The sequence below is a fragment of the Hemiscyllium ocellatum genome, chromosome 3 (assembly GCF_020745735.1).
Source record: "Hemiscyllium ocellatum isolate sHemOce1 chromosome 3, sHemOce1.pat.X.cur, whole genome shotgun sequence".
Classification (NCBI taxonomy): Eukaryota; Metazoa; Chordata; class Chondrichthyes; order Orectolobiformes; family Hemiscylliidae; genus Hemiscyllium; species Hemiscyllium ocellatum.
The window spans coordinates 21,469,762-21,496,567 of NC_083403.1; the positions used below are offsets into that span (position 1 = coordinate 21,469,762).

Genomic DNA, 26,806 nt, shown 5'->3' on the forward strand with positions numbered 1-26,806 from the left:
ATCCAGAACCTGCTAAAAATGAGGCTTGAGGTCTTCAGATCAGGAGACCCACTCAAATATAAGGAATCCAAGTATGACCTTAGCAGAGCCATTAAGTCAGCCAAGGACCAATACTAATCCAAACGAGAGAGCCAGACACCCGCCGACTACGGCAAGGACTGAATGACATCATGTCTCAATGCCTTCTATGCTCGGTTTGAGCAGAATTTCGGCGGAGAGGTAAGACCTATTTTGACAGGTCCTGATGAACCTATCCCAACAGTCATTCCATCAGAGGTCAGATCAGTTTTCCTTCATGTGAATTCAAGGAAAGTTATGAGACCAGACAGAGTACCAGGCCGTGCACTCAGAGAATGCACAGCTCAACTGGCAGAGGTCTTTTCGACGTTTTCAACCTCTCCCTGCAGCAGGCCACTGTCCCTGCCTGTTTCAAGAGGGTCAACATCATCCCTGTGCCTAAGAAGGCTCATGCAGCATGGCTCAATGACTACCGCCCAGTGGCCCTAACTTCAGTGGTCATGAGCTGCTTTGAAAGGCTGGTTATGGCATTAATCAATCCTAGCCTCCCCACTACTCTTGACCCACTCCAATTTGCCTATTGGACCAACAGATCCATGTCAGATGCCATATCACTTGTCCTTTACTCCTCCCTAGAACATCTTGACACTAACAGCTACGTGAGAATCCTACTCATTGACTACAGTTCAGCCTTCAGCACTATTATCCCCTTGAGACTGATTACTAAACTTAGTGATCTCAGATTAAGTTCCACTCTCTGCAACTGGATCCTCAGTTTTCTGACTCAGACCACAATCAGTGAAGATTGGGAACAATATTTCATTGTCACTAACAATCAACAGTGGAGCCACACAGGGGTGCATAGTCAGCCCCCTACTGTACTCACTATATACCATGACTATATTGTTCAAATACCAGACGAATGCCATTTACATGTTCGCTGATGGCACCACCATACTCGGTCAAATCTCATGGTGACGAAACAGACTACAGACAGGAGGTGGAAGACCTAGAAAAATGGTGCTCTAAGAACAACCTAGCTGTCAATGCCAGCAAAACCAAGGAACTCATTATTGACTTTCGGCAGGATGTTACTCATGCCCCCCCCTTGCCCGCTACACATAAACAGCACAGAGGTGAAATGAGTGGAGAGTGTCAAGCTCCTGGGAGTTGTTATCCACAACTAGCTTTCTTGGGACTCTTCATGAGGATGCACTGGTTACAAAGGTCCAACAACGTCTCTTCTTCCTCAGGCAGCTGAGGAATTTGGCATGACGGCGAACACCCTTGCCAACTTTTATAGGTAGGTGTGCCATCGAGTGCATTCTGTCTGGATGTATCGCTACCTGGTATGGCAACTGTGCTATTCAAGATCGGAGATGGTTACAGAGAGTTGTGAACTTGCCTGGACAATCACAAAGGCCAATCTCCCATCTATAGAATTCATCTACCAGGCCCACTGTCAGGGAAAGGCTGCCAGCATTCTCAAAGATCAATTCCATACTAGCAATGTTTTTCTACAACCTCTACCATTGGGGAGAAGGTACAGAAGCCTGAACACACACACCAGCCGGTTTTGAAACAGTTTCTACCCTACTGTTGTTAGAATACTGAATGGACTCACAGACTCTTAACTTTCGCCTGTACCTGTGTTTTTGTTTTTGCTGCTGTTTACCTATTATTTACTTATCTATGCTCTTTAACTCTCTGATCTGCCTGTATTCCTCACAAGACAAAGCTTTTCAATGTGCCTCTGTACGTGACAATAAATTTAATTCAATTTTTATTTCTAGTTTCCAGCATCTGCAGGATGCTGCTTTGTGCTGTGAAGAGTAAGAATTTCTGTTGCAGTGCTGGTTAAAACACAACCCCAAATTTAATGTTCGCCAAAAACATAAATTGCTGGAAAATCTCAGCAGGCCTGGCAGCGTCTGTGGAGAGAAATCAATGTTTCAGGTGCAGTGACCCTTCAGAACTTTCGTGCAATTTCTGTTTTGTTCCAGACTTCCCGCATCTGCAGTTCTTTCAGTTTTCTGTCTAGTAAAACGTTACTGTGGTGTTTTTCCTGCCGACTGCTGCAACCAGTGTTGGCATCTTCTAGAGAGTAATCCTTATTTCTGGAAGGTTAGGGCACCCTTGACAACTTTACCAGTGCTGCCAGAAAGCAATTTCTGCAGCATATTGATCAAGTCACAATTTGCATTTAATGGTGCACTAGTTAGAAATCCTGTGCCAAGTTCCATATACACTTACAGAGGAGCCTCGATTATCCGAATGACACGGGTGGGGAGTATTTTGTTCGGATAATCGGATTCGATATATTGAACAACCAACTGTTTGTTTAATACAGGTACATCGTATCAGTTGTTTGACACTGTGATCTTTTGCTATAAATTATGATCCTGCTCCACAACTACCTGATGAAGGAGCTGTGCTCCCAATGCTAGTACTCCCAAATAAACCTGTTGGAGTATAACCTGGTTATGGTGTGGTTTTGAACATAAACTTGAACATAATCCCCCTCCCTCCAAGAAAAATCTACACGCTGTTGGATTCTGGGAGTTGTAGTTTCTGTTCGTATGGGACGATAAAACTACAATTCCCAGAATGCCAGGGGTGCCGGGCCGTGGTCGCACCTCTTCCCTCCCACTCACGTCGATCCGAGGCATCAGCTGCTTCGAGAAGAATGAAATCGCGAGGAAGAGAAAAAGCAGAGGCAGAGGCGTTCGCCTGAACCAAGTCGGGTCAGGGACAAGTGTCCAGCCGTGGGGGAATGGGCCCAGCGGTTGCTGGCGCACGGCCGACGCGAACGTGCCGGGTCTGAGTGTCGAGAGTAGGCCCGTAAGCTCAGCGAACAAAGAGGTGTAAACAGACTAAAGAGAAGACCCCCCCCCCCGACACTTCCCAACCCCCGGAGGAATCGGAGCTACTCCTCCCACTGCCCCAGCCCGGCGCGTCCGTCCCTGAACCCAAGGGGCTCGCCACCCGCAGCGGGAGTGCCTCTGACCTCAGGGCCACCGGGCGACGGTCACCGCTTAGCGGGGGGTTAACTAGTTTAATGCCCGGTGTGAGAGGGGTGTCAGGTTGGGCGGTCGTGCCAGTGCCCTGTCTCTTTCCCCGTGCCTATTATGTACACCTTCGTGGTCCGGGATCGGAACAGCTCCATCTATGCAGAAGTGGGCAAAGTGCTCATCTCCACGGGACAATGGCGAAGACTCAAGAGGGACAACCCCAGGTTCAACCTGATGCTGGGGGAGAGGAACAAGCTGCCTTTTGGTACCCTGGGTAAGACTTGCTCACGAAAGTGGATTGGGGGGGAACATCTTTCCATTTAGATTGTTTGGAAAAAAATATTTTTCATTTTTTTAAAAGGTGCTATGTTTTTTAAAATGAAGGGACTTGTGATTTGTTATCTCGAGACCAGTGCAGGTTTGCACTGCAGACCTGGGCGGTGTCCTGCTATCTCCAGCACATCTCCGTGAGGTGGCCTTAATGTTTATTCGATATATTCAATACATTGTATCCAACCCAGGGGATTTAAACCATCATTGCACCAAATGTCATGCTTTCAGATAATAACTTGTCTGGCCCTGGGTTTTTTTCCTGAAACATCTAGTAAAATATTTTATTTGACTTATCTTGGAAGAAAAGTCAGATTTCTTCTTGTACTTTAAAAATCTGAAAACAATTTGGAACAGTTTTACAATTGTTTAACGCCATCTCTGCTGTACAATTGCAGCAAATAATGCTGTGATACTTCTTGAACTGTTGCTTCATAGGCTATCAGAAACGCTAATTTCAAGCAAAATCTTTGTCTAAAAATGTATAAACACTTTGAGCATTACCCATGTTTTATTTGCCCTTTCTTTTGACCATTTTTTGTCTCCTTGCTGAAAGCTTTGACACTCATTGGGTGTAGGGGTGGGCAGGTAAACTTACATGTCAGTGCTGTGCTCAAGTGTCAGCTCTTCGTGTGTCCTCTTTGGTGCATTCAGGCTTTTGCAGTGACACAATATCCCCTTCCACTATTAAATGACAGGTTCAATTGGTAAAATTATCCCTTTCCAGACCATGTATATTCAGATCACTTAAAACAACATCACCACTAGAGTCTATAGAAGGCTGGTGTGCTGCTTTGTTTTGACACCCTTGCCCCCACTAAATAGCATATTTCATTCTTAGTTTTCACAAGTTCATGTTTACAAGATCTTGAATTTTGATTATGGATTGTGTAATTGAGAAATTAAACCTAAGAGTTGTGAGGATTGAAAGTTTTTTATAAAATATCAGAGAAAGATGGGCTACATTCTTTGAATAGGCACAATGAGCATTCATACTTGCACTGTAAAACACAAGCTAGCCCAGCAGATACATAATGCAGAATGTGTGCTTCTGTCTGAGATGCTGGAAAATTGGGAGGGTCTATGTGTAGTTATTTGTCATTTCTCTTGCAGACAGCTTCAGTAACCTTTTTTTGTCCTACTGCATGTGAATTGGTATTTGCGGATGTTTAAATATTGCAATGTGTGAATCGCAGTGCACCAAGATGCTGGTCAGGGCTGTCTAGCATTTTCCCATAAATGTTATGTTAGTGTAGCTGTGCTCTGCAGACTCAGTGACATCAGATTCTTTATTGGTGATTGGTGACTAGGCAACAGTACTGACAAAGTCTCATTTTACTCGACTGGGTGGGGCAGACAACTGATGTTGCATTGCACTCCATTAGGAACGATAGGATTTGGATTTTCATCTCCTGAGCAATTTCTGATGTCAACTCTGTAGTGGAAAGAGTGGGAGAGAAGAAAGTTGCTCATCCAAAGAAGTGAAAAAGAACTGAAGGGTGTGGTTATGTTCTTTCTATCAGCTAATGCAGCATTTACAGCTTACCATCTGTATTGGGAAAACTCTAGAGTTTATAATGAAAGATGTAACAGCAGAGCATTTTAGCAATGATCAAGCTGAGTCAGCATGGCTTCATGAAGGGAAAAATCATACCTGACAAATTTACTGGTATTCTGTGGGGAAACAGCAAACAGGATAGATAAAAGGGAAGCAGTGGATGGAATATAATTTAGATTTTCAGAACATTCTTTATAAGGTGGTACATATTTGACAACTTAACGGAACAGCCCATGATGGAGGTAGTATATTAGCATGGATAGAGGATCGGCTAACTATTAGAAGGCAGAATTGGGATAAGGAGGGCATGTTCAGGTTGACACCCTTTCACTGTTGGAGTGCCAAGGAATCAATGCTGGGGTAACAGTTATTTACAATATGTTTATGACTTTTTGAGGAAATTGAATATACTATAGCCAAGTTTGTGGATGACACACACAAATAGATGGGAAGGTAAGTATTGAGGATGATGCCAAAGCCTGTAGATAGTTATAGACCAGTCAAGCGAATGGGCACAAAACAGGCAGGCAGTCTGTAATGTGGGGAAATTAAGATTTTCACCGTGGCGGAAAGAATAGAAGAGTTGAATATTATTAAAATGGGGAAAGACTGCAGAAATTTATAGAACAGCAATTTGAAAGTCCTCATCCATGAATCACTAGTTAGCATCCAAGTTCAGCAGGTAATAGTGAAAGCAAATGGAATGGCCTTTAGTTCAAAGGGAATAGAGTTCTGAAAGTGGAGACTTTTTTTCCAAAAGTGTATATGGCACTGGTCAGACAACAGCTGGAATACTATCAACAGTTTTTGACCCTTTATCAGAGGAGCGATTTACAAGCATTGGAGGTATCCATGCTTAGTTCACTATGCTTAGCAGATATGGAGCGAGTGACTGAGAAGAGATTGGATAAGTTGGCCTGTACTTCTTGAAATACATAAGAAAGGAAGCTGACCTTATTGAAGCATACAAGGTTCTTAGATGACTTGACAGAGTAGATACTGGAAGGTTGTTTCCCCTTATTGGAGAGTCCAGTACTAGAGGGCATATTGTTAGAATAGGAATCGCACATTTAAAACCAATGTGGAGGAATTTCTTCTGAGGGTTGTGACTCTGGAATTCTTTACCACTGAGACTGGGTCATTAAGTATATTCAAGGATGAGAGAGATTTTTAACCAGTAAGGGAATCCAGGGTTTTGAGTAAAAGGCAGGAAAGGGAAGTTGATTATCAGATCAGTCATGACCTCATTGAATGGGCATAGACTTGATCGGCAGAATGGCGTACCTCTGCTCTTATCGTCGTTTTATAGCCGTCTTAAGACATTCTTTCGATAGGAAATCAAGTAAGGCGCAAATCCACCCTCATAACCTGGAATTTCTCATTTTTAAATTTTCTTTCTCCAAAGCTAAAAGAAAATCATTTAAGAAAATAATGTCTCCTATCTTTTGAATTGAGATTTCTTTTCAGATAGCATAGATTCACCAAACGTCTGGTGAATAGATTATAGCTGTACAGTTTCCACCCTGTCTCTGACCCCTCCTGAAACATTGTGTGCTCTGCAGTAACCCTTTGGAGTCATTTGGTTCTTAACTGTGGCAAACTGAACTATGGCGATCTTGACATTTCTGTTATAACTTGGGATGCATAGTGCAAACTATTTCTAACCATTAAATCAAGAGAGAACATCTAATTTAAGTCAGTGCAGTACTTGGAATTTTTCATTTTCAAAGTATAATACTTTGTATATGCGTGAATGAGATCATAAAATATAATGTAGATATTGAAAATATTAAACTGGGGCCCAGCCTACAGGCTCAGTTGAATACAAAAACCCCAGGATACTATTCAAAGCATAACAGAAAGTTCTGTCCTATCTTTGAACAACAACTTATCTCTCAATCAATATTAGAAACAACAGATCATCTTATCATATCACAATGTCTACAGCAAGGTCTCCCAAACTTTGATACAGTTACCAGGCCTCCTATATTAATATAGAGCCATTTTTTAAAAACTTCATTGGCAGTTAATTTTTTTGGGATGTCCTGAGGTTGTTAAATGTGGATGGAGGTTTGCTCACCGAGCTGCAAGGTTCATTTGCAGACATTTAGTCTAGGCAACATCTTCATTGAGCCTCCAGATGAAACCCTACTGATGATTCCTGCTTTCTATTTATATGTTTGGGTTTCTTTGGGCTGGTGATGTCATTTCCTATGGTGGCATCACTTCCTGTTCTTTTTCTCAGGGGGTGGTAAATGGGATCTAAGTCGATGTTTGTTGATAGAGTTCCAGTTGGAATGCCATGCCTCTAGGAATTCTCTTGTGTGTCTCTGTTTGGCTTGTACTAGGATGGATGTGTTGTCCCAGTCGAAGTGGTGACCTTCCTTATTTGTATGTAAGGATACTAGTGAAAGAGGGTCATGTCGTTTTGTGCCTAGTTGATGTTCATGTATACTGGTGGCCAGTTTTCTGCCTGTTTGTCCAATGTAGTGTTTGTTACAGTTCTTGCACGGTATTACAAAAAAAACCCAGCGAAGGAAAAGAACAGGAAATGACATCACCATCCCAAAGAAACCCAAACATAAATAGAAAGCAGGAATCATCAGTAGGGCTTCATCTGGAGGTTCACTGAAGACGTTGCCTAGTATGGTGACGAAACGTCTGCAAAACTAACCTTGCAGCTCAGTGAGCAAACCTACATCCAGGACCTCAACCTGAGGTACAAATCTTCTCAAAACTCGTTAAATGTACCAAAGTAGTACAGGCCATTTTGTTTTTAGTTTCCACATGTATTTCACTGTACAAGTTTCTTTTATGCATCTCAAATCATTCAGTCATTAGCTTCCTTTCTTGTTTCCATTTTGGAATAAGGTATAGCTGAAAGTTGCAGATGTGCAGAACACTGATGCCATTTTTAGAATACAATGTATAATTCTGGTTACCCTACTGTAGGAATGATGTTGTTAAATTTGAGAGGATGATGCAGAAAAGAATAACGGGGATGTTGTAGGGCTGGAGGGTTTGAGTTATAGGGAGAAGCTGTGGTTTTTTTCCCCCCGGAGCATTGGAGGCTGAGGGTTCACTTTACAAGGGTTTATGAAATCATGAAGGGCATGGATAGGGCAAATAGCCAAGGTCTTTTCCCTGGGATGGGGAGTACAAAATGAGAGGGCAGAGATTTAAGGTGAGAGGGGAAAGATTTAAAAGGGACCTAAGGTGCAACATTTTCAAGCAGAGGCTGGTTCATGTACGGAATGAGCTGCCAGAGGTAGTGGTGGAGGCTGGTAACAATTACAGCATTTAAAAAGCATCTGAATAGGTATTTGAAAAGGATGGGTTTACAGGGATATGGACCAAATGCTGGCAAATGGAGCTCGCTTAGATTGGGACGTCTCGTCAGTCCGGATGAATTGAACTAAAGGGTCTGTTTCTGTGATGTATGACTCTGATTAACTTGTCTGTTTGCTTTATGGATATTCACGGACTTTGGTAATTATAACATTTTCTGTTTCTGATCGCTAGTATTTGCAATCTACCATCCTAGGCTCCTCAAAAGCCAGTTATATTGTGTTAATATAACGGCTCCATCCGTGCTTAGTTTGGTATAGTGAGCTGAAAATGAGAGTGCAGCTTCCTAGCTTTGTTGATTTAACGTCATACAAAGACGTGTTTCACATTGAACGACAGATCCAAAATGGTCCCTTTTAAGTAAACATGAGTTCTGAGTTTTGTGTGTCGCCAAGTGCAACTATGCACATTCTAATAATAATCGTGCCTTTGCTTATTTGCAGGTCATGAACCAGGACTTTCACAGCTTGTAAACTATTACAGGGGCGCTGACAAACTGTGCCGCAAGGCTTCGTTAGTCAAGTAAGTGCATTGCTAGATTTAAATAAAGCTACTGTACTGTGTACACAAGAGTGTACAGAACATTGTTTTGAAAGGTGCTGTCTTAGGTACTTCAGTGAGTTTATGTAGATGATACACGCAGCTGCTACTGTGTGTCAAGGAGTGGAAGGGATGGATGTTTGTGGATGTGGTGTCAGTCAAGTGGGTTACTTTGTCCTCAATAGTGTCAAGCTTCTCGAATATTGAAGCTGCACTTATCCTGGCAAATGGGGAGTATTCTATTGCATTCCTGACCAGCATTCCCTCTAATTTTCTTTTCTTCTCTGCAGTCCTCTGTGGTCTGAGCATGGCAGAGACTTCCTGCTGTGATTTGCGTCAGGATGCTGATCACCTTGCACGGAATGTTGGAGTGGATGTAGCTTACAGGCAATATTGCTCCTGACTTGTGCCTTGTTGATGGTAGACAGGCTTTGGGAAGTCTGGGTGAGTTACTCATTGCTGGGTTCCTTGCATCTGAAATGCTGTTGTTGCCATTGTATGTATATGGCTAGTCAGTTCAGTTCTGGTCAATAGTAACCTCCAAAATGTTGATATTGTGGAATTCAGTGATGGTATTGCATTGACTATCAAGGAGTAATGGCTAGCCTTTGTCATTGAAAATGGTCATTGTCTGGCATTTGTGCAAATGTTAATTCGCACTTTTCAGCCCAAGCCTGGATATTGCCCAGGCCTTGCTCTCATCTTCCGCCTGGGCCATAACAACACGATGGTTGGAGGAAGAGCGCCTCATCTTCTGCCTGGGAACCCTCCAACCCCAAGGGATGAACTCAGATTTCTCCAGTTTCCTCATTCCCCCCCCACCTTGTCTCAGTCAAATCCCTCAAACTCAGCGCCGCCTTCCTAACCTGCAATCTTCTTCCTGACCTCTCTGCTCCCACCCCAACTCCGGCCTATCACCCTCACCTTGACCTCCTTCCACCTATCACATCTCCATCGCCCCTCCCCCAAGTCCCTCCTCCCTACCTTTTATCTTAGCCTGCTGGACACACTTTCCTCGTTCCTGATGAAGGGCTTATGCCCGAAACGTCGAATTTCCTGCTCCTTGGATGCTGCCTGACCTGCGCTTTTCCAGCAACACATTTTCAGCTCTGATCTCCAGCATCTGCAGACTTCACTTTCTTGTCTATTTGGACATTGACTACTTTAGTATCTGAGGAGTTGGGAATGATGCTGAAGATTGAGCAGTCAGCAGCAAATATTCCCACTTTTGAAGGGAAGGTTGTTGATGAAGCCGATGAAGATAGCTGGATTTAGGACAATAACCTGTTGAACTCCTGCTGAGATGACTGACCGGCAACCACCAACTTTCTATGTGCGTATGACTCTAATCAGTGGAGAGTTTTCCCGTGATTTCCATTGATTCCAGTTTTGCTAGGGCTCCTTGTTGCCACACTCTCCCTGAAATGTGGCCTGGGTTTCAGTTCTTCTGTTCACGTTTGAACTAATACTGTAATGAGGTCAGGACCCTAGTGGTATCACTGAGCAGGTCCTGTTTGATAGCACTGATGAAGAAGAGTAGCCTGATGGGGCAGTAATTGACTGGGTTAGATTTGTATTGCTTTTTGTGTACAGGGCATACCTGGGGAACTTTCTCGTGGTGGGGTAGACACCAGTGTTGTAGCTATATTGGAACAATGTAGGAACCTGATGGGTGTGCAGCAATTCCTGGAATACAAGGCATTAGTACCATTGCCAGAATGTTGACAGGACCCATGGTTTTTGCAGTATCCAGTGCCTTCAACAGTTTCTTGATATTAATGGGAGTGAATAGAATTGGCTGAAGATTGGTATCTGTGATGTTGAGGATGGGGCCAAGCTGGATTATCCACTCAGTGCTTCTGGCTGAAGATTGTGAATGCTTTAGCTTTATCTCTTGCACTGATGTGCTGAGCTCCCTCATCGTTAAAGATGTGGTATGTATGGACCTACCTCCATTGAATTGTTTAATTGTCCTCCTCAATTCGCAACTGTATGTAGCAGCACTGTGGAGCTTAGATCTGATCAGTTTGTTGTGAAATTGCTTAGTTCTGTCTACGACTTGCTCCTTATGCTGTTTGAGATGCAAATTGTCCATTTTTGTAGCTTTACCAAGTTGACCCCTCATTTTTTTTTTTTGGCATGTGTGCTGCTGGCGTTCCTGGCACATTCTCCTGTATTCTTCACTGTTCCAGGGTTGGTCCCCTGACTTGATGGTAATGGTAGAATGGGGATATGCTGGGCAATGAGGTTGAGATTGCTGTTTGTTGATGACTCCCAGTGCCTCATGGATGGCCATTCCTGAGTTATTGGGTCTGTTTGAAGTCTGTCCCATTGTGCATAGCATAAGGTAGTCTCATTGTGAATATTCATGTTTACACAGATGTGTTTATGGCAAACAGCTTGGCAAGAATGTGGTCAAGTATGTTTTCCCCTCTTGGTTCCCTTACCGTCTGCTGCAAACTGTACCTCTTATGCTCTCATCCAATCATTTATGTAAATGACATAAAGTAGAGGGCCCAGCACCGATCCTTGTGGCACTCCACTGGTCACAGGCTCCAGTCTGAAAAACAACCCTCCACCACCACCCTCTGTCTTCTACCTTTGAGCTATTTCTGTATCCAAATGGCTAGTTCTCCCTGTATTCCATGAGATCTAACCTTGCTAACCGGTATCCCATGGGGAACCTTGTCGAATGCCTTACTGAAGTCCATATAGATCACATCTACTGCTCTGCCTTCATCAATCTTCTTTGTTACTTCAAAAAACTCAATCAAGTTTGTGAGACATGACTTCCCACGCACAAAGCCATGTTGATTGTCCCGAATCAGTTCTTGTCTTTCCACTACATGTACATCCTGTCCCTCAGGATTCCCTCCAACAACTTGCCCACCACCAAGGTCATGCTCACCGGTCTATAGTTCCCTGGCTTGTCTTTACTGCCCTTCTTAAACAGTGGCACCACGTTTGCCATTCTCCAGTCTTCCAGCATTGATGTAGGTCAGTAAGCAAAGAGCAATAGGAGAACAGGACTTGATGCAAGCAAGAAGATGGACTAAAAATTTTGGATGAACTCAATTTAATGTAGGGTGGAATGTGAGATACCAATCAGGGGTGTATTGGAATAATCAAGTCTGGGCTAACAGAGACCTGGATGAGGTTGGGCCAGGGATTACTTCAATTGATATTATGGAGATAGGGAAAAAAAACATTATTGATGGTAGTGTGAATATGGGTTTGGAAGCTCACCTTGGGATCAATAATGATGCTGGTTGCAAATAACATAGCAACAGGGCAACTGTTGAGAGAGGTGGTGGTGAGGTAGATCTGTGCCTCACCAGCGTACATGTGAAAACTGAAGTGTGTTTTGGACGACATCTTTAAGGAGCAACATTTAGATGAGAAATAGGAGGACACCAGAGGTACTGGTGCAGCAGCAGAAAAAGAAGTCATTACTTATGAGTCTTTTACTGTGATTAGATCAGAATTTAACCAGGAAAGTGCATTCCAACCCAGCTGCATGACAGTGAAAAGATGTTGGATGAGAATGGTTGCAGTCCAAGAAAGGATGAGGAGAGATACTTTATTCTAGTCATAGGAACGTAGCATTTGTGGCTTTGAGTTGTTTTAGTACTGTGCAGAATTTAGGGAGTTAGGAGCTAAGTTTAAAAAGTAGGACCTCAGAGGTGGTAATCTCAGGATTGCTACCAGTGCCACATTCTAGTAAGAGTAGAAATGAAAGAATAGGCAGGATGAATTGAGTAGATTGAGAGATGGTGCAGGAGGGAGGAGTTCTGATTTTTTTGGGATGTTTGGATTGGTTCTGAGGAAGGTGGGACTGTTACAAATTGGATCGTCTACACCTGGGCAGGACTGGAACCAATGTCCTATGGGGTGCTTTTGCTAATGCTGTTGGGGAGGGTATAAACTAATGTGTGCAAGGGGATGGGAACCAAACGAGATGGTTAGTGGATGGGAAAGAGGTAGTAACTAAAGCCTGTAACGAACTAGATAATGAAGTCAGTGTGACAAAGGGGAAGAGTAGGCAGGAAGCAGATGATGATGAATGCAAAGGGACAGGTCATCTGTGGTTCATTTCTTTTAATGTGAGAAGTGTAGTAGGTAAGGTAGATCAACTTAGGGTTTGGAATACCACCTGGGAGTATGATGTTATTGCTATTACTGAGACTTGGTTGAGGGAAGGACAAGATTGGCAACTAAATATCCCAGAATATAGATGCTTCAGGGAGGATAGAGTGGGAGGTAAAAGGGGTGGAGGAGGATTTGCATTACTGGTCAGAGGATATCACAGCTGTACTGAAGGAGGGCACTGTGGAGGACTCGAATATGGGCAGAGCTCGAAATAGGAAGGGTGCAGTAGCAATGTTGGAGCTGTACTACAGGTTTTGCCACAGTGAGCGTGAGATAGAGGTACAGATCTGTAGACCGTTTATATAAAGATATAGAAGTAACAGGGTGGTGGTGTTAGAAGATTTTAATTTTCTCAACATTGACTGGGATTCATTTAGTGTTAGAGGTGTAAATGGAGCTGAATTTGTAAGGAGCACCCAGGACAGTTTTGTAGAGCAAGATGTAAGTAGTCCAACTCCAGAAGGGGGCATATAGGACCTGATGTTGGGGAATGAGCTTGGCCGAGTGGTTGAAGTTTCATTAGGGGATTACATAAGTTTTAGAATGCTCATGGACAGAGATGAGAGTGGTTCTAAATGAAGAATGCTAAATTGGGGGAAGGCCAACTATAGCGAAACTCGGCAGGAGATATGGAATGTGGATTGGGAGCAGCTGTTTGAGAGCAAATCCACATTTGATATGTGGGAGGCTTTTAAAGTGAAGTTGATTAGAGTGCAGAACAGACATGTCCCTTATGAAAATGAGGGATAGAAATGGCAGCATTAGAGAACCATGGATGACAGGTGAAATTGTGAGACGAGCTAAGAGGAAAAAGGAAGCATACATAAGGTCTGGCGACTGAAAACAGATAAAGCTTGGGAAGAATATTGGGACAGTAGGACTAATCTGAAACGAGAAAATAAGAGTTCTAAAAGGGGTCACGAGATCTCTTTAACAAACCCAGGGTTCAGGAAAATCGCAAAGCCTTTTATTTATACATAAGGAGTGAGAGGGTAACTAGAGAACAAAGGAGGAAAGTTATGGTGGAGTTAGAGAAAATGGGTGAGAATCTTACTGAGTACTTTTGTGTCAGTACTCACCGAGGAGAGGGACTTGACGGATGTTGAGGTTAGGGATAGGTCAAGTCAGCATAAGGAGGGAGGAAATGTTGGGTACTCTAAAAGACATTAAGGTGGACAAGTCCCCAGGTCCGATGGGATCTATTCCAGGTGACTGACTGACAAGCGAGAGAGGAAGTAGCTGGGGCCTTTGCAGCATCCTTGAACATGGGTGAGTTTCCGGAGGACTGAAGAATTGCTAATTCTGTCCCCTTGTTTAAGGATAGCAAGGATAATCCAGATAATTATAGACTGGTGAGCCTGACATCAGTGGTAGAGAAGCTGCTGGAGAAGATACTGAGGGATAGGATCTTATTTACATTTGGAAGAAAATGGGCTTATCAGTGATAGGCAGCATGATTTTATGCAGGGAAGGTAATGTCTTACCAACTTAATAGAATTCTTTGAGGAAGTGACAAAGTTGATTGAGGGAAGGGCTGTAGATGTGTATATATAGACTTCAGTAAGGTACTTGTAAAGGTTCCCCATGGTAAGCTGATGAAGAAAGTACATGCTTGACCCCATGAAACTTCACTATCTAGATGGATAGATAACTGGCTGGGCAGCAGGAGACATAGTAGTAGTGGAAGGGAGTTTCTCAAAATGGAGAACTGTGACCAGTATGTTCCACAGGGATCTGTGCTGGGGCCATTGTTGTTTGTGATATACATTAATGATCTCGAGGAAGGTAAAGGTGGTCATTAGCAAGTTTGCAGTTGACACTAAGATTGGTGGAGTTGCTGATAGTGAAGGGGGCTGTCAGGTAATGCACCAGAATACAGATAAATTGGAGAGTTTGGCGGAGTTCAATCCGGGCAAATGCGAGATGATGCATTTTGGAAGATCTAATTCAAGAATGAACTATGTGGTAAATGGAAAAGCCCTGGGAAAATTGATGTACAGAGAGATCTGGGTGTTAAGGTCCATTGTATCTTGATGGTGGCAACACAGTTTGATAGTGGTCAAATAGGCATATGGCATACTTTCCTTCATCAGACGTGGTATTGAGTATGAGTTGGCAGGTCATGTTACAGTTGTATAGGACTTTGTTTGGCCACATTCGGATAACTGTGTGCGGTTCTGTTTGCCACATTTCCAGCAGGATGTGGATGCTTTGGAGAGAGTGCAGAGGGGGTTAACCAGCATTTTTCCTGGTATGGAAGGCACTAGCTATGAAAAGAAGTTGAGTATATTTTAAGATTATTTTCATTAGAAAGACAAGCCGAGGGGAGACCTGATTGAGGTCTACAAAATCATAAGGTATCGACAGGGTGGATAGCAAGGAGGTTTTTTTTCCCCCTGGAGTGGGGAACTCAATTACTAGGGGTCACAAGTTCAAAGTGAGAGGGGGAAAGTTCTTTACATAGAGGTAGTGGGTACCTGGAATGTGTTGCCAGCGTTGGTGGTAGAGGTGGGCATAATAGCAGCATTTAAGATGTATCTAGACAGATACATGAATGGACAGGGAGCAGAGGCATACAGATCCTCGGAGAATAAGCGACAGGTTTAGAGAGAGGATCTGGATCGGCTTAGGCTTGGAGGATGGAAGGGCCTGCTCCTGTGCTGTGACTTTTCTTTGTTTAAAGGGAAGTTCACTTTTGTTTGTGGTGTGCTTTTCAAATTAAGTGTCATACTCCTTCTAAATTAGACTCATCAAGACAATCCCAGAACTGATGGAATCGTGCACCTGGTTTCCAGAATCTTATGTGATCTATCCCATGGGTCTCCACACTACGCTGATCCCTGTGAAAAATGGCATTAAAGCACAAAGAAATAATGTGAGGACAGATGATCGGGAAGCATTTTTGGCATCCTACCACAAGAGAAGGGAAAATGGAGAAAGCAACGTGTGGATAGCTAAATCTTCAGCAGGTGCTAAAGGTATGAATTACCTTTGATACCTGCATGCTAATTCTTCAAATGTGTGAAAGGTAAGTGCTTTTGATACTATTGCTTGTGAATCAGAAGAAGCCCTGGATCCCTCGAGCAAATCTTCTGCCATAACGGAGGGTGGTTTGTATGTGGAATGAACTGCCAGAAGAAGTGGTAGATGTAAGTACTGTTACAACATTTAAAAAGCATTTGGAAAGCTGCATGAATAGGAAACATTTAGAGGGATGTGGGTCAAATGCGGATAAGTGGAACTAGTGTAGTTTGGGAAACGTGGTCAGCATGGACAAGTTGGACTGAAGGGTGTGTTTCCATGCTGCATGACTGTGTAATCAAGCTTGTTCACAAGCCATTCACTACTTTGATCCTGCCAGGTCCACCCTTGTTCCTGATTTAAGAAGCCTCTTTGCTCATCAACTTGCAATGACTTCCTATTACAGGGGACTGTGTTCCTGGGGAACCCAGGAGTCCCTTGCTCTCTGTTGCTGGTTTTGCTGTGAGATGGCCAGGGGTTGTTAAACGTGGCTGGCTGCCCACCAGGTAACGAAATATTGAAACTAGGAGCAGGAGTTGGTCATTTGGCTGTTCAAGCCTGCTCTGCTATTCAGTATGATCACGGCTGATAGAACTGTGTTCTCATTCTTTCCCCAAATCCTTTGATCCCTCTAACCTTAGGAACTATATCTATCTCCTTTTGAAAATATTCAAAGTTTTAGCCTCAATTACTTTCTGTGGCATGAATTCCACAGGCTCATCACCCTCTGGGTGAAAATTTTTTTTCCTCACTCAGTCCTAAAAGGCCTATCATATATTACTTAAACTATGATCTCTAGTTCTAGACTCCCCAGTTATCAGGATCATCCTGTGTTTACCATCTGGTCTTTTCCGATTTTATAGGTTTCTATATGATCCCTTCCATTCTTCTAAACTCGAGTGAATATAATCCTAACTGATCTAGTTTGTAATTAAATGTCATCCCAGAAATCAGTCTGGGAAAACCCCTCTCCATAGCCAGAACATCCTTCCTCACATAAGGAGACCAAAACCACCCACGGTACTCCAGTTTGGCCTTACCAAGGCCTTGTATGATTTCAGCAAGGCATCCCTGCTCCTGTATTCGAAGTCTTTCACTAAGAAGGCTAGTGGATATTAGAAGCATCCTGAAAAAGTGAGGCTGAGTAGCAGGTAATATGCAAAACTCTTTGTTGTAGTTGTACTATGGTAAGAAATTGATTTAAATGTTTTGATTCAAGTATCCCACTCTCTGCTTGGATCCTCGTCTTCCCAAACCCTCTTCCATTGTCCGTTCTCCTCTCTTTAATATAGTGTCCCATTTATCTATTTATCCTCACTATAGAATTCTGCCTGCAGTCTCGCTGACTACATCACTATGCCTTCAAAAATGTTTCACATTTAACATTGCTTATTGCTGCATTCTGTTTGTCCTTGGGCTTGACCTCCAACTCTGAAGTGACTTGGGACTTCTGTTTTATTGTCTGGAAGGTCTTTTACAAATGTTGTTCAGCATTCACAGTAATGCAGTAAGGAGTAAGAGTCTCTAATTGTTGATCAAGGATAAGACTGTGATTGATATTTCCTTCTACCAGGTGCTGATGTACCAGGTCTAATTATAGATGAGGTTAGCTAATTGCATCTGACTATGAAACTCTGATTTGTATAGCGCTTGCATTTTAAACAAGTGTAGTTAAATACTTAGCCTTCAGGTTTTTATCTTGTATTTTAACTGTAGACGTTTTGATTGGAATACAATTGAACAATTTAGTGGTATTTCAACATACCACTGAAGCATCTTGCTATCTTCTGTGTGTGTTTTATTTAAGAAAATACATGTCAAATTATAGTAGGTATTCCCCTTACCCTGTTTCTCATAAAAAGTAGGTAATGAAGAAATAATGCATCATTTTATTCACTGTGTAGTTATGGGACGTCTCCAGTTTCAACATACACTGTGGTGTCAGTCCAGATTATATCACTGATGGAATGCTGCATTGTTATAGGGGCTGTTCAAGAAGAGATATTCAACTGGAGGCACAGTCTGACTTTGTACAAGTTGTGTATCATGTTTGCACTTATTTGCACATGAAGTGTCTTGAATGATCAGAGGGTCATTATTGAAGATCTAAATAATTAAACCACTTTCTTTACTTAATTGCAACATCCTGACTCTACATTCAGCATATGTTTCTAATTGAATTTGTAAATTGATATCTCTTACAGGTACTGGAATTTTTATTTCCTCTGACGCTAATGAATTGATGGATTACATTGATAATCAAGGTCAAGTTCATGTAATTCAGAAATACCTCGAGAAACCTTTACTTTTAGAACCAGGACATCGCAAATTTGACATCAGGTAAAGAAGGCTTTGTTTGTTTTTGTTTATGGTGTGTGAAATCTTTTGTTCTAGTTTTCTTTCTTTCCCATTTCTTTAACTCTGCATGTCAAATAAGAATATAAGAAATAATAAATAGGAACAAGAGTAGGCTATTTGGCATTTCAAGCCTGCTGCTGCAGTTCAATAAGATCATGCATGGTTGATCTGCAAAGGGCCGCAACTCCCCTTTCATGTCGACTCCTCAAAGCTGTAAACTCCCTGATATTTCAAAAATGCGTCTGTTTCCTTTTTTAAGAACTTTCAATGATTTGGTCATTGTCCTGTCTGGGATAAGGAATTACAGATGTTCGCTATCCTTTGGGAGAAGAAATTCCTTTGCACCTCCGTTATAAATGATTATCTCCTTATTTTGTAACTATGTGCACTAATTTGACATTCCACCATTAATGGAAACATCTTCTCAACAACTGTCGAGCCACCCCAGAATCTTGAATGCTTCAATAAGATCACCCCTTATTCTTCTAAACCCTAATTAGTAAAGGCCTAAACTGTTGAGCTGTTCTTGATAAAGATAACCCTTGCATCCCAGAATTCGGCCTAGTGAATTTCTTTTTAACAATCTCCAAAACCAATCCATCCTTTATTAAATATGTGGCCCAAAACTGCATGTAGTATTCCAGGTGTAGCCTCACCAACACCCTGTACAGTTATAACCAGATTTTCATATTTTTACATTACAGCCCCCTAATAATAAGAGTCACATTTCCATTTGGGCCTTAATTAATTGCTGCATATGTGTGTTAACTTTGGGTCCCATGTACAAAAACACCCAGATCCCTCTGCACTGCATTTTTGGAGTCTCTCTCCATTTAAGTAATAGTCTTTCTTTTCCTTGTTCTGAAGGTGTAGGAGGTGAGAAACTACCTTCCTGTATTTACATGGAAGTTCTTAATAGCTTGTATTTCAAAGTCACAATATTGTGCAAATGATTTGTTTCTTGAATCCTCTGCTGATATGAACCTTTCCAGTACTTTTTCCTCTGTTTCAATGGTTTTATAGTGGTGAATATAAGTCGTCCTGTGACAAGGAAGCTTGCTGTTTCAGAGAGAACTATTATCGTGAGGTGCAAAGGGGATTCACCAGGATGTTGCCAGGAATGGAGCACTTTCACTATGAAGAAAGGCTGAATAAGCTTGGTCCATTTTCTTTGGAGCAGAAAAGGTTGCAGGGGGATCTGAAAGAAGTATTTAAGATTGAGTTACATGGATGGGATGAATAGAAAGTTTCCCTCAGTGGAAGGAACAATAACACGGGGAGCATAATCTTAGTGAAAGGCAGGTGATTTAGACAAGATTTGAGAGAAAACCTTTTCATCCAGAAGATGCTGGGAGTGTCAGTGTGCACAACTGGGAGAGTAGTTGAGTCAGGAAACCTGACAGCCATGAAAAGTATGTGGATGAGCACTTGAAGTGACATAACATTCAAAATTGTGGGCCTAAAGTGGGGGGGAGTTGGAGTAGGGTAGATAGTGGTATATTTTTGGCAGTACAGACTCAATGGGCTAAAGGCCCTATTCTGCACTTTGATTCTGCAATGCATTCACCATGATATCTGTTGTAGCTAATGATCTTCGACCTGTAGTAAGTTAAGTGGCAGTGGAGGTGGTTAGTTCAGCTGGCTAGATTAGCTGATTTGCAATGCAGAGTTCAGTTCCTGCACTGGACAAAGTTACAATGTCGGACTGTTCTCACCTTCTTCCCCCCCCCCCGCCCTTCACCTGAAGCATGGTAATTCTTAGTTTGAAAAAGCAATTGTCCCTTTCTACTAAGAGAGTAGCCCTATGGACCAGGTGGGATTATAGTGATCTTTCCTTTCATTGAATGTGTGTTTACTCTACTTAAAAGTGGATTTTAAAACATATGCACAACTGGAACAAGCCATTGTTAATATACCAAATTCTCATCAAGCATTCTGTTTTATTAAGTGGTAGTACAGATGCATGTTTGAGTTTCCAACATGAACCTTGTCTTCAATAAGAGATCAAGTCCGCTTTGCCCCAGTTGTGCTCCCTATGTGCATACAATTTTAAAGGAGCCCTTTATTTACCATGCAAGTTATTTGAAAAACTGAAAAATAAAAATTTGCAGGATCAGTATTGATCAACAGACTGGTGTCTTTTAGTTTTTTAAAATTTATTCATTTGTGGGATATGGGCATTGCTGGCTGGCCACCATTTATTGCCCATCACCAGTTGCCCTTGAGAAGGTAGGTGGTATTGAGCTGCCTTCTTGAACAGCAGCAGTCCATCTGCTGTGGCTTGATCCACAATGCCCTTCAGGAGGGCATTCCAGGATTTTGACCCAGCAACTGTGAAGGAATGGCTATATACTTCCAAGACAGACTGGTGAGTGGCTTGGAGGGAAACATTAAAGGTGACAGTGTTCCCATATATCTGCTGCCCTTGTCCTTCTAGTTGGAAGTGGTTGTGGGTTTGGAAGATGCTCTCTGAGGATCTTCGGTGAATTTCTGCAATGTATCTTGCCGATAGTACATGCCACTGCTGCTACTGAGTGGTGGTGGAGGGAGTGAATGCTTGTGAATGTAATGCCAGTCAAGCAGGATGCTTTGTCCTGGATGGTGTCAAGCTTCTTGTGTTGTTGGGGTGCACTCATCTAGGCAAATGGGGAGTTTTTCATCACATGCCTGTTGAAAAATATAGATTGAAATTGCAATTCAAATAAATGGTGATTAATATTTGTAATTTGTTTGTTTTGTTTGGAGGAACTACTCTTGTTTGTTGCATATTCGTGATATAATATCATATGTTAGGGTGGATTGATTAATGGAAATAAGATTACAGCAGTGTCACATGCATTGGCCCCATATCTGCCATCTAGTGGACGAGACAGGAGCCTTGCACCATTTAGCAGTCTATTCTTAATCATGGGGCTCCCAAGGCTTTGTTGATGTGGAAAGAGAAGGTGGAAGGTGATCTTAAGTGACAGTAGACAAAGATTGAAGGGGGAGAATTTGGAGCAAATACTATATACTTTTCTTTGATTTTCACAACAGAAAAGGATGATGCAGCCATGCAGGTATTGACATCAGATCAGAGGACTGTGAAATGTTCAAAGGAATTAATATAGAGAATGTGTACTAGAAGGTTCAGGGCATTAGTTAGCTCAGTTGATAAGACAGTTTGCAATGCGGAGTGATGCCAATAGCATGCTAATTCAGTTTGCACACCAGCTGAGGTTACCATGAACGATTCTACTTCTTAACTTCTTCCCTCACCTGATTAATGGTGATCCTGTGGTTAGCGCTGAAAATGTGTTGCTTGGTTAAAGCACAGCAGGTCAGGCAGCATCCAAGGAACAAGAAATTCGATGTTTTGGGCCAGAGCCCTTCATCAGGAATGATCCTGTGGTTAAACAACTACAAGTTTAGATTTTTAAATTCGATTCGATTTGATTCCCTACATCATGGAAACAGGCCCTTCGGTCACATCCACATCAACCCTCTGAAGAGTAACCCACCCAAATCCATTTCCCTCTGACTAATGCATCTAACACTATGGGCATTTTAGCACGGCCAATTCACCTGACTTGTGTATCTTTGGACAGTGGGAGGAAACCAGAGTGTCTCTGTCAAATGAGAGAATGACCCTATGACTAAAGTGACTTTATCATTACTTTTCCTAGAAGGTTTAATGACCTTGCAGAATAAAATTAAGAGGAATGTGCAATGAGATCTGGGTGTCCTTGCACATCAGCCATTAAAGTAAAGCAAGCAGATGTTGTAGTTCCTCTAGAGCAAGAACATCTTTCCTCCAATAAGGATACCAAAACTGTGCACACTATTCCTGGTGTGGTCTCAACACATTTGTGGCAACGATGCAACATTTCATATCAGTGCTTCCAATGTGTCTTCCCTTTTCTATTAACAAAGATCTCCCCTACCTGGTTGATAAGGTCCTGCAACATATCCAGCCCATTTCAGGCACCTCTGCTCTCAATTCTTCCTAGCACCATGATAAGGTTCCCTTGTCGTCATGACACTCCAGTCATCCCCTTCTCTGTTCTGAAGAAGGGTTACTGGACTCTGTTTTAGAGTCAGAGTTAATACAGCACAAAAACAGACCATTTGGTCCATCCAGTCTGTGCTAAACATAATCATATGGGGGAACACTGTCCTCAGAAATGTTCCCCCATTCTTGAAATTGCCCATCCTAGGGAAAAGACAACTATCACTGTCTTTCTCTCCACAAATGCTGCCAAACACGCTGAGTTCCTCCAGCAATTTCTGTTTTTGTTTGCTTTCAAATCCCCAGCATCCATAGTCATTTGATTTTATTCTGAGGGAATCATTCCTGTTGTGACATGCCGGCCCACTCCTTAGTCACCTTAACCCATGCTTCTGTTCCTATTGTGACATGCTGGCCCACTCCTTAGTCACCCTAATATCTGTTCCCATTCCTATTTCTGTGTAAGTGTAGGATATTCAATACCTGCCATTTCACTACTTGCATTCTCACTGCTAAATGTCTCCTCATTGTTTCACTTTGAAAAAACATTTTAATTGTTTCTTTTAATTTAGTATATTGTATTTGCTGCTCACGACGTAGCCTCCTCTGTTAGTGAGATCACGTGCAGACTGGTGACCACTTTGCAGAGTACTTCTGTTCAGTCTGCAGCATCAGCCTGAGCTTTGGTTTGCTTGTTTTCGTTTCCTTTTTGCTCCCATTCAAACCTTTCTGTCCTTGGTCTGCAATCATTGAAACTTGGTGTAGGTTGAAACAACAGCACCTTGTATGAAATTTCTTACATTTCTGTTTTCAGCAATGCTGATCTGTTGATGACTCTCCACTGATGCTGCCTGTTCCACATCATTCTTTTATGTTTCGCTTTAGTTTTTCAGCATCCAGAATGTTTTTCTATTATAATGTAGAAAGGACATGACAGTACTTATAGCCCCACAAAAACTCTACAGCAAAACAGATGTTGCTTTTGAATTATTTTAGACTGTTATTCTCAGCCTTTAAAGTCTTAATTAGCTATTTGGGTCCTGAGGCAATAGTGAAAAAGGGGGACACGTCCGGAATGTGTAAGCTTTCTTCAAGCTGACACAACTGAAGTGTATGAATCTTTCAACCATAAGCAGCAATTTGTAGTTGCATCTTTAACGTAGAACAAAAGTTTTAAGTGTAATCAGATAAGCATTGATACAGTGCCAAGAAGGAGAGATAGGGAGGGGTGTCATCAAATTATTCTAGGACACTATTCAGAGAAGAGCATGTAAGCTTTCTCACTTGTCCAGGCTAATATTTATTTTATATCAACGTCACTAAAATAAATGATCTGTTATTTAGATGCAGCTCATGGGACCTTTCTGTGTACAAAATTGATTGGCACAATACAACCCTTCAAAATATTCCATTGACTGGAACATACTTTTGTGATTAGGTCATGCTGTATAAAATCTTTCTGAAGAGGTTGAAGACTAGTAAAACAATAGATTGATATGCATTAGAGTGGCATTGTCAGATAAGAATGGTGGGTAGCTTGTTTTGTATTACAGGCCTCTGCTCTGATAAAATAACTTACTGTATGTTTCTTTCTTTGTACTTCCAGAAGCTGGGTACTTCTTGATCACCAGTATAATATTTACCTCTACAAGGAAGGTGTATTGCGGACTTCCTCTGATCCATACAATAGCACTGATTTTCAAGACAAAACCAGTCATCTGACAAATCATTGTATTCAGAAAGAATACTCCAAAAATTATGGGAAATATGAAGAAGGCAATGAAATGTTCTTTGAAGATTTCAATCAGTATTTAATGGACACTCACAATGTTAACTTGGAAAACAGTATTTTACCACAAATCAAGCAAATCATAAGGTGCATTTTGAACTGTTTTGAATTTCTGTTTTGACTTTTATTTGGGCTCATTTATCTTTATTTAATTGGTGTTCTATTGATTTTAAATTAATAACTAGTGTATATTCTCTGCAGGAAGACTAGAGGCAGGGGCACTAGGCTGTTTATTGCTGCACTGTAGTTATTGTTTGTCATTGGTTGTAAGCAGGTTTTCCTGCCCCCTATTGTTTTTGGCACAACTTCCTGAGCTTCGTTTGTTCATTTGAGAAAATATTCAGAGATGGCTGGTTATGATAAATTGCTTTTTCTGTTTAGTAGCTGGTTGCAGATTACATATCCATCACACCAGGCACTGATGCACTGGAGAAGTTTGTAAATATCTCAAATAGAATTTAATTCATTTTAGACAACTCCAAGTAAAGCTATCTCATTTTTGAATGTGATGAGTAATTGCACTGCTCAGTGTGTATCTGCATCATACAGACTGTAAGATCTCGGGCTTGTTACATGATCACTGCTAAATCGTGTTCTAAGCACTGCTTGCATCTTCAGTTTAAATAAAGTCATGTTGGGCCATTCATTTTCTGCAATACTAACCCTAAAAATGTATCAATTATTTGTCTTAGAAGCTAATAACTCACTGAAGTTATCAATTTAACACTTATCGATTGGCAATAAGTTTTTTTTGTTTTGAAATTGTCAAATTTGCTGGAAATTGGAAGTAAGATTTTTATACTATATCACCAATTCCCAGCAGTATGTCAGATATAATATGGACTCAGAAATGGAAGTAACAGCATATTTCTCCCCTACATCATTAATGAGCTGTTTGTGCTTTTGTTGGATGAAAACAAGTTTTGATGCTCCTAACAGTCAGTCATTCTTATTGTTATTATGTTCACTGTCAAGGTTGATTTATGAAGAAATGGTCATTTGGCATAGGCACTAATTAAAGATGCTTGCTCAATGACTTTAGTATAGGAAGTATTTGAGCAGCAAGAGGTAATGGGGGAAAAATAAAATCTTTATCAAATTTCTGTAACTATCAGATTAATAAACTTAACATGAGGTAATTCTTAATACAGGTTTGCATAGTTAATCTTTTGAGGGTTTATATTATGAGCATAGAAATTTCAGCACTGATACCCCCTGTGTTAGTTCTTCAGTTGGAATTCTCTATTCCAAACCTGTTTATTTATTCTTCTGCAGTGTGTGGCCATTGCTGGCAAGATCAGCATTTACAGATCCCTAAATGTCCTTGAGATGGTGATGAGTTGCCTTTTTGAACTGCTGCAGGCCACAGGATGTAGATGCACCTACAATATGATTAGAAAGGGAGCTCCAGGACTTTGACCCAGACACAGTGAAGGAGTTGTGATATTGTTGCAAGTCAAGGTGATGCACGGCTTAGAGGGAACTTGCAGGTGATAGTGTTCCCATGCATCAAGGGCAATGAAAGATCCTCTGAGATATGCAGGAATACAGAGTTGATATTAAAAACAGATCAACCACAATCTTAATTTTGCCAGAGGTGCACTTGTTGTTTGACCGCATGATGGCTTTGGAGCTGAGGATGGACTCGCTTTGGAGCATTCGGATGCTGAGGAGGTTGTGGATAGCACGTTTAGTGAGTTGGTCACACCGCAGGTTAGGATTGCTGAGGGAAACAGTGAATGGGTGACCAAAAGACAGAAAAAGAGTAGGAAGGCAGTGCAGGTGTTTCCTGCGGTCATCTCCCTCCAAAACAGGTATACCGTTTTGGATACTGTTGGGGGAGATGGCTCACCAGGGGAGGGCAGTAGTTGTGAAGATCATGACACCATGGCAGGCACTGCTGTTCAGAAGGGTGGGAAAAAGACTCGTAAGGCCATAGACATAGGGGATTCTATTGTGTTGGGAGTAGATAGGCAGAGCTGTGGCCGAAAACAGGACCCCTGGATGGTATGTTGCCTCCCAGGTGTTCGGGTCAGGGATGTCACCGATCGGCTGCAGAGCATTCTAAAAGGGGAGGGTGAACAGCCAGTTGTCTTGGTGCATATAGGCACCAACGATATTTGTAGAAAGCGAGATGAGGTCCTGAAAGAAGAATTCAGGGAGCTGGAAGAGAACTTAAAGGAGAGGACCTCAAAGGTAGTGATTTCGGGATTACTACCAGTGCCACGTACTAGCCAGCGTAGAAATGAAAAAATAGGCAGGATGAACACGTGGTTTGAGAGATGGTGTAGGAGGGGAGTGGTTCAGATTTGTTGGACATTGGGACTGGTTCTGGGGAAAGTGGGATTATTACAAAAGAGACGGTCTACATCTGAACCAGACTGGAACCAATGTCCTTTGGGGGAGTTTTTGCTATTGCTATTGGGAAGATTTTAAACTAATGTGGCAGGGGACTGGGAACCAGAAGAGAAAACAAGTAGGCAGTGAGGTGGAGACTGGAGACTGTCAGAATTATAAAGGTAACATTAATAAAGGCAGAGAGCAGGTGAGCGCAAAAGAACTGGTGGCCTGAAATGCATCTACTTTAATGCAAGGAGTATAGTGTGTAAGACAGATGAATTGGATCGGTGCCTGGGAGTATGACATTACTGCCATCACAGAGACTTGGTTGAAGGAAGGGCATGCTGATTGGCAAC

General features: G+C 42.0%; 1 protein-coding gene across 1 annotated transcript in view; it reads left to right on the forward strand.

The window, feature by feature from the left end:
• The first annotated feature begins 2,639 nt into the window (after window positions 1-2,639).
• Window positions 2,640-26,806, forward strand: part of ttl (tubulin tyrosine ligase) — a 35,771-nt gene continuing 11,604 nt past the window's right edge. The window contains exons 1-5 of the mRNA XM_060849043.1: window positions 2,640-3,303; window positions 8,709-8,787; window positions 15,700-15,932; window positions 18,180-18,315; window positions 23,928-24,197. Of these exons, the coding sequence (XP_060705026.1) occupies window positions 3,147-3,303; window positions 8,709-8,787; window positions 15,700-15,932; window positions 18,180-18,315; window positions 23,928-24,197 (875 nt within the window). The 5' untranslated portion in view covers window positions 2,640-3,146. The remainder of the gene's footprint in view (window positions 3,304-8,708; window positions 8,788-15,699; window positions 15,933-18,179; window positions 18,316-23,927; window positions 24,198-26,806) is intronic.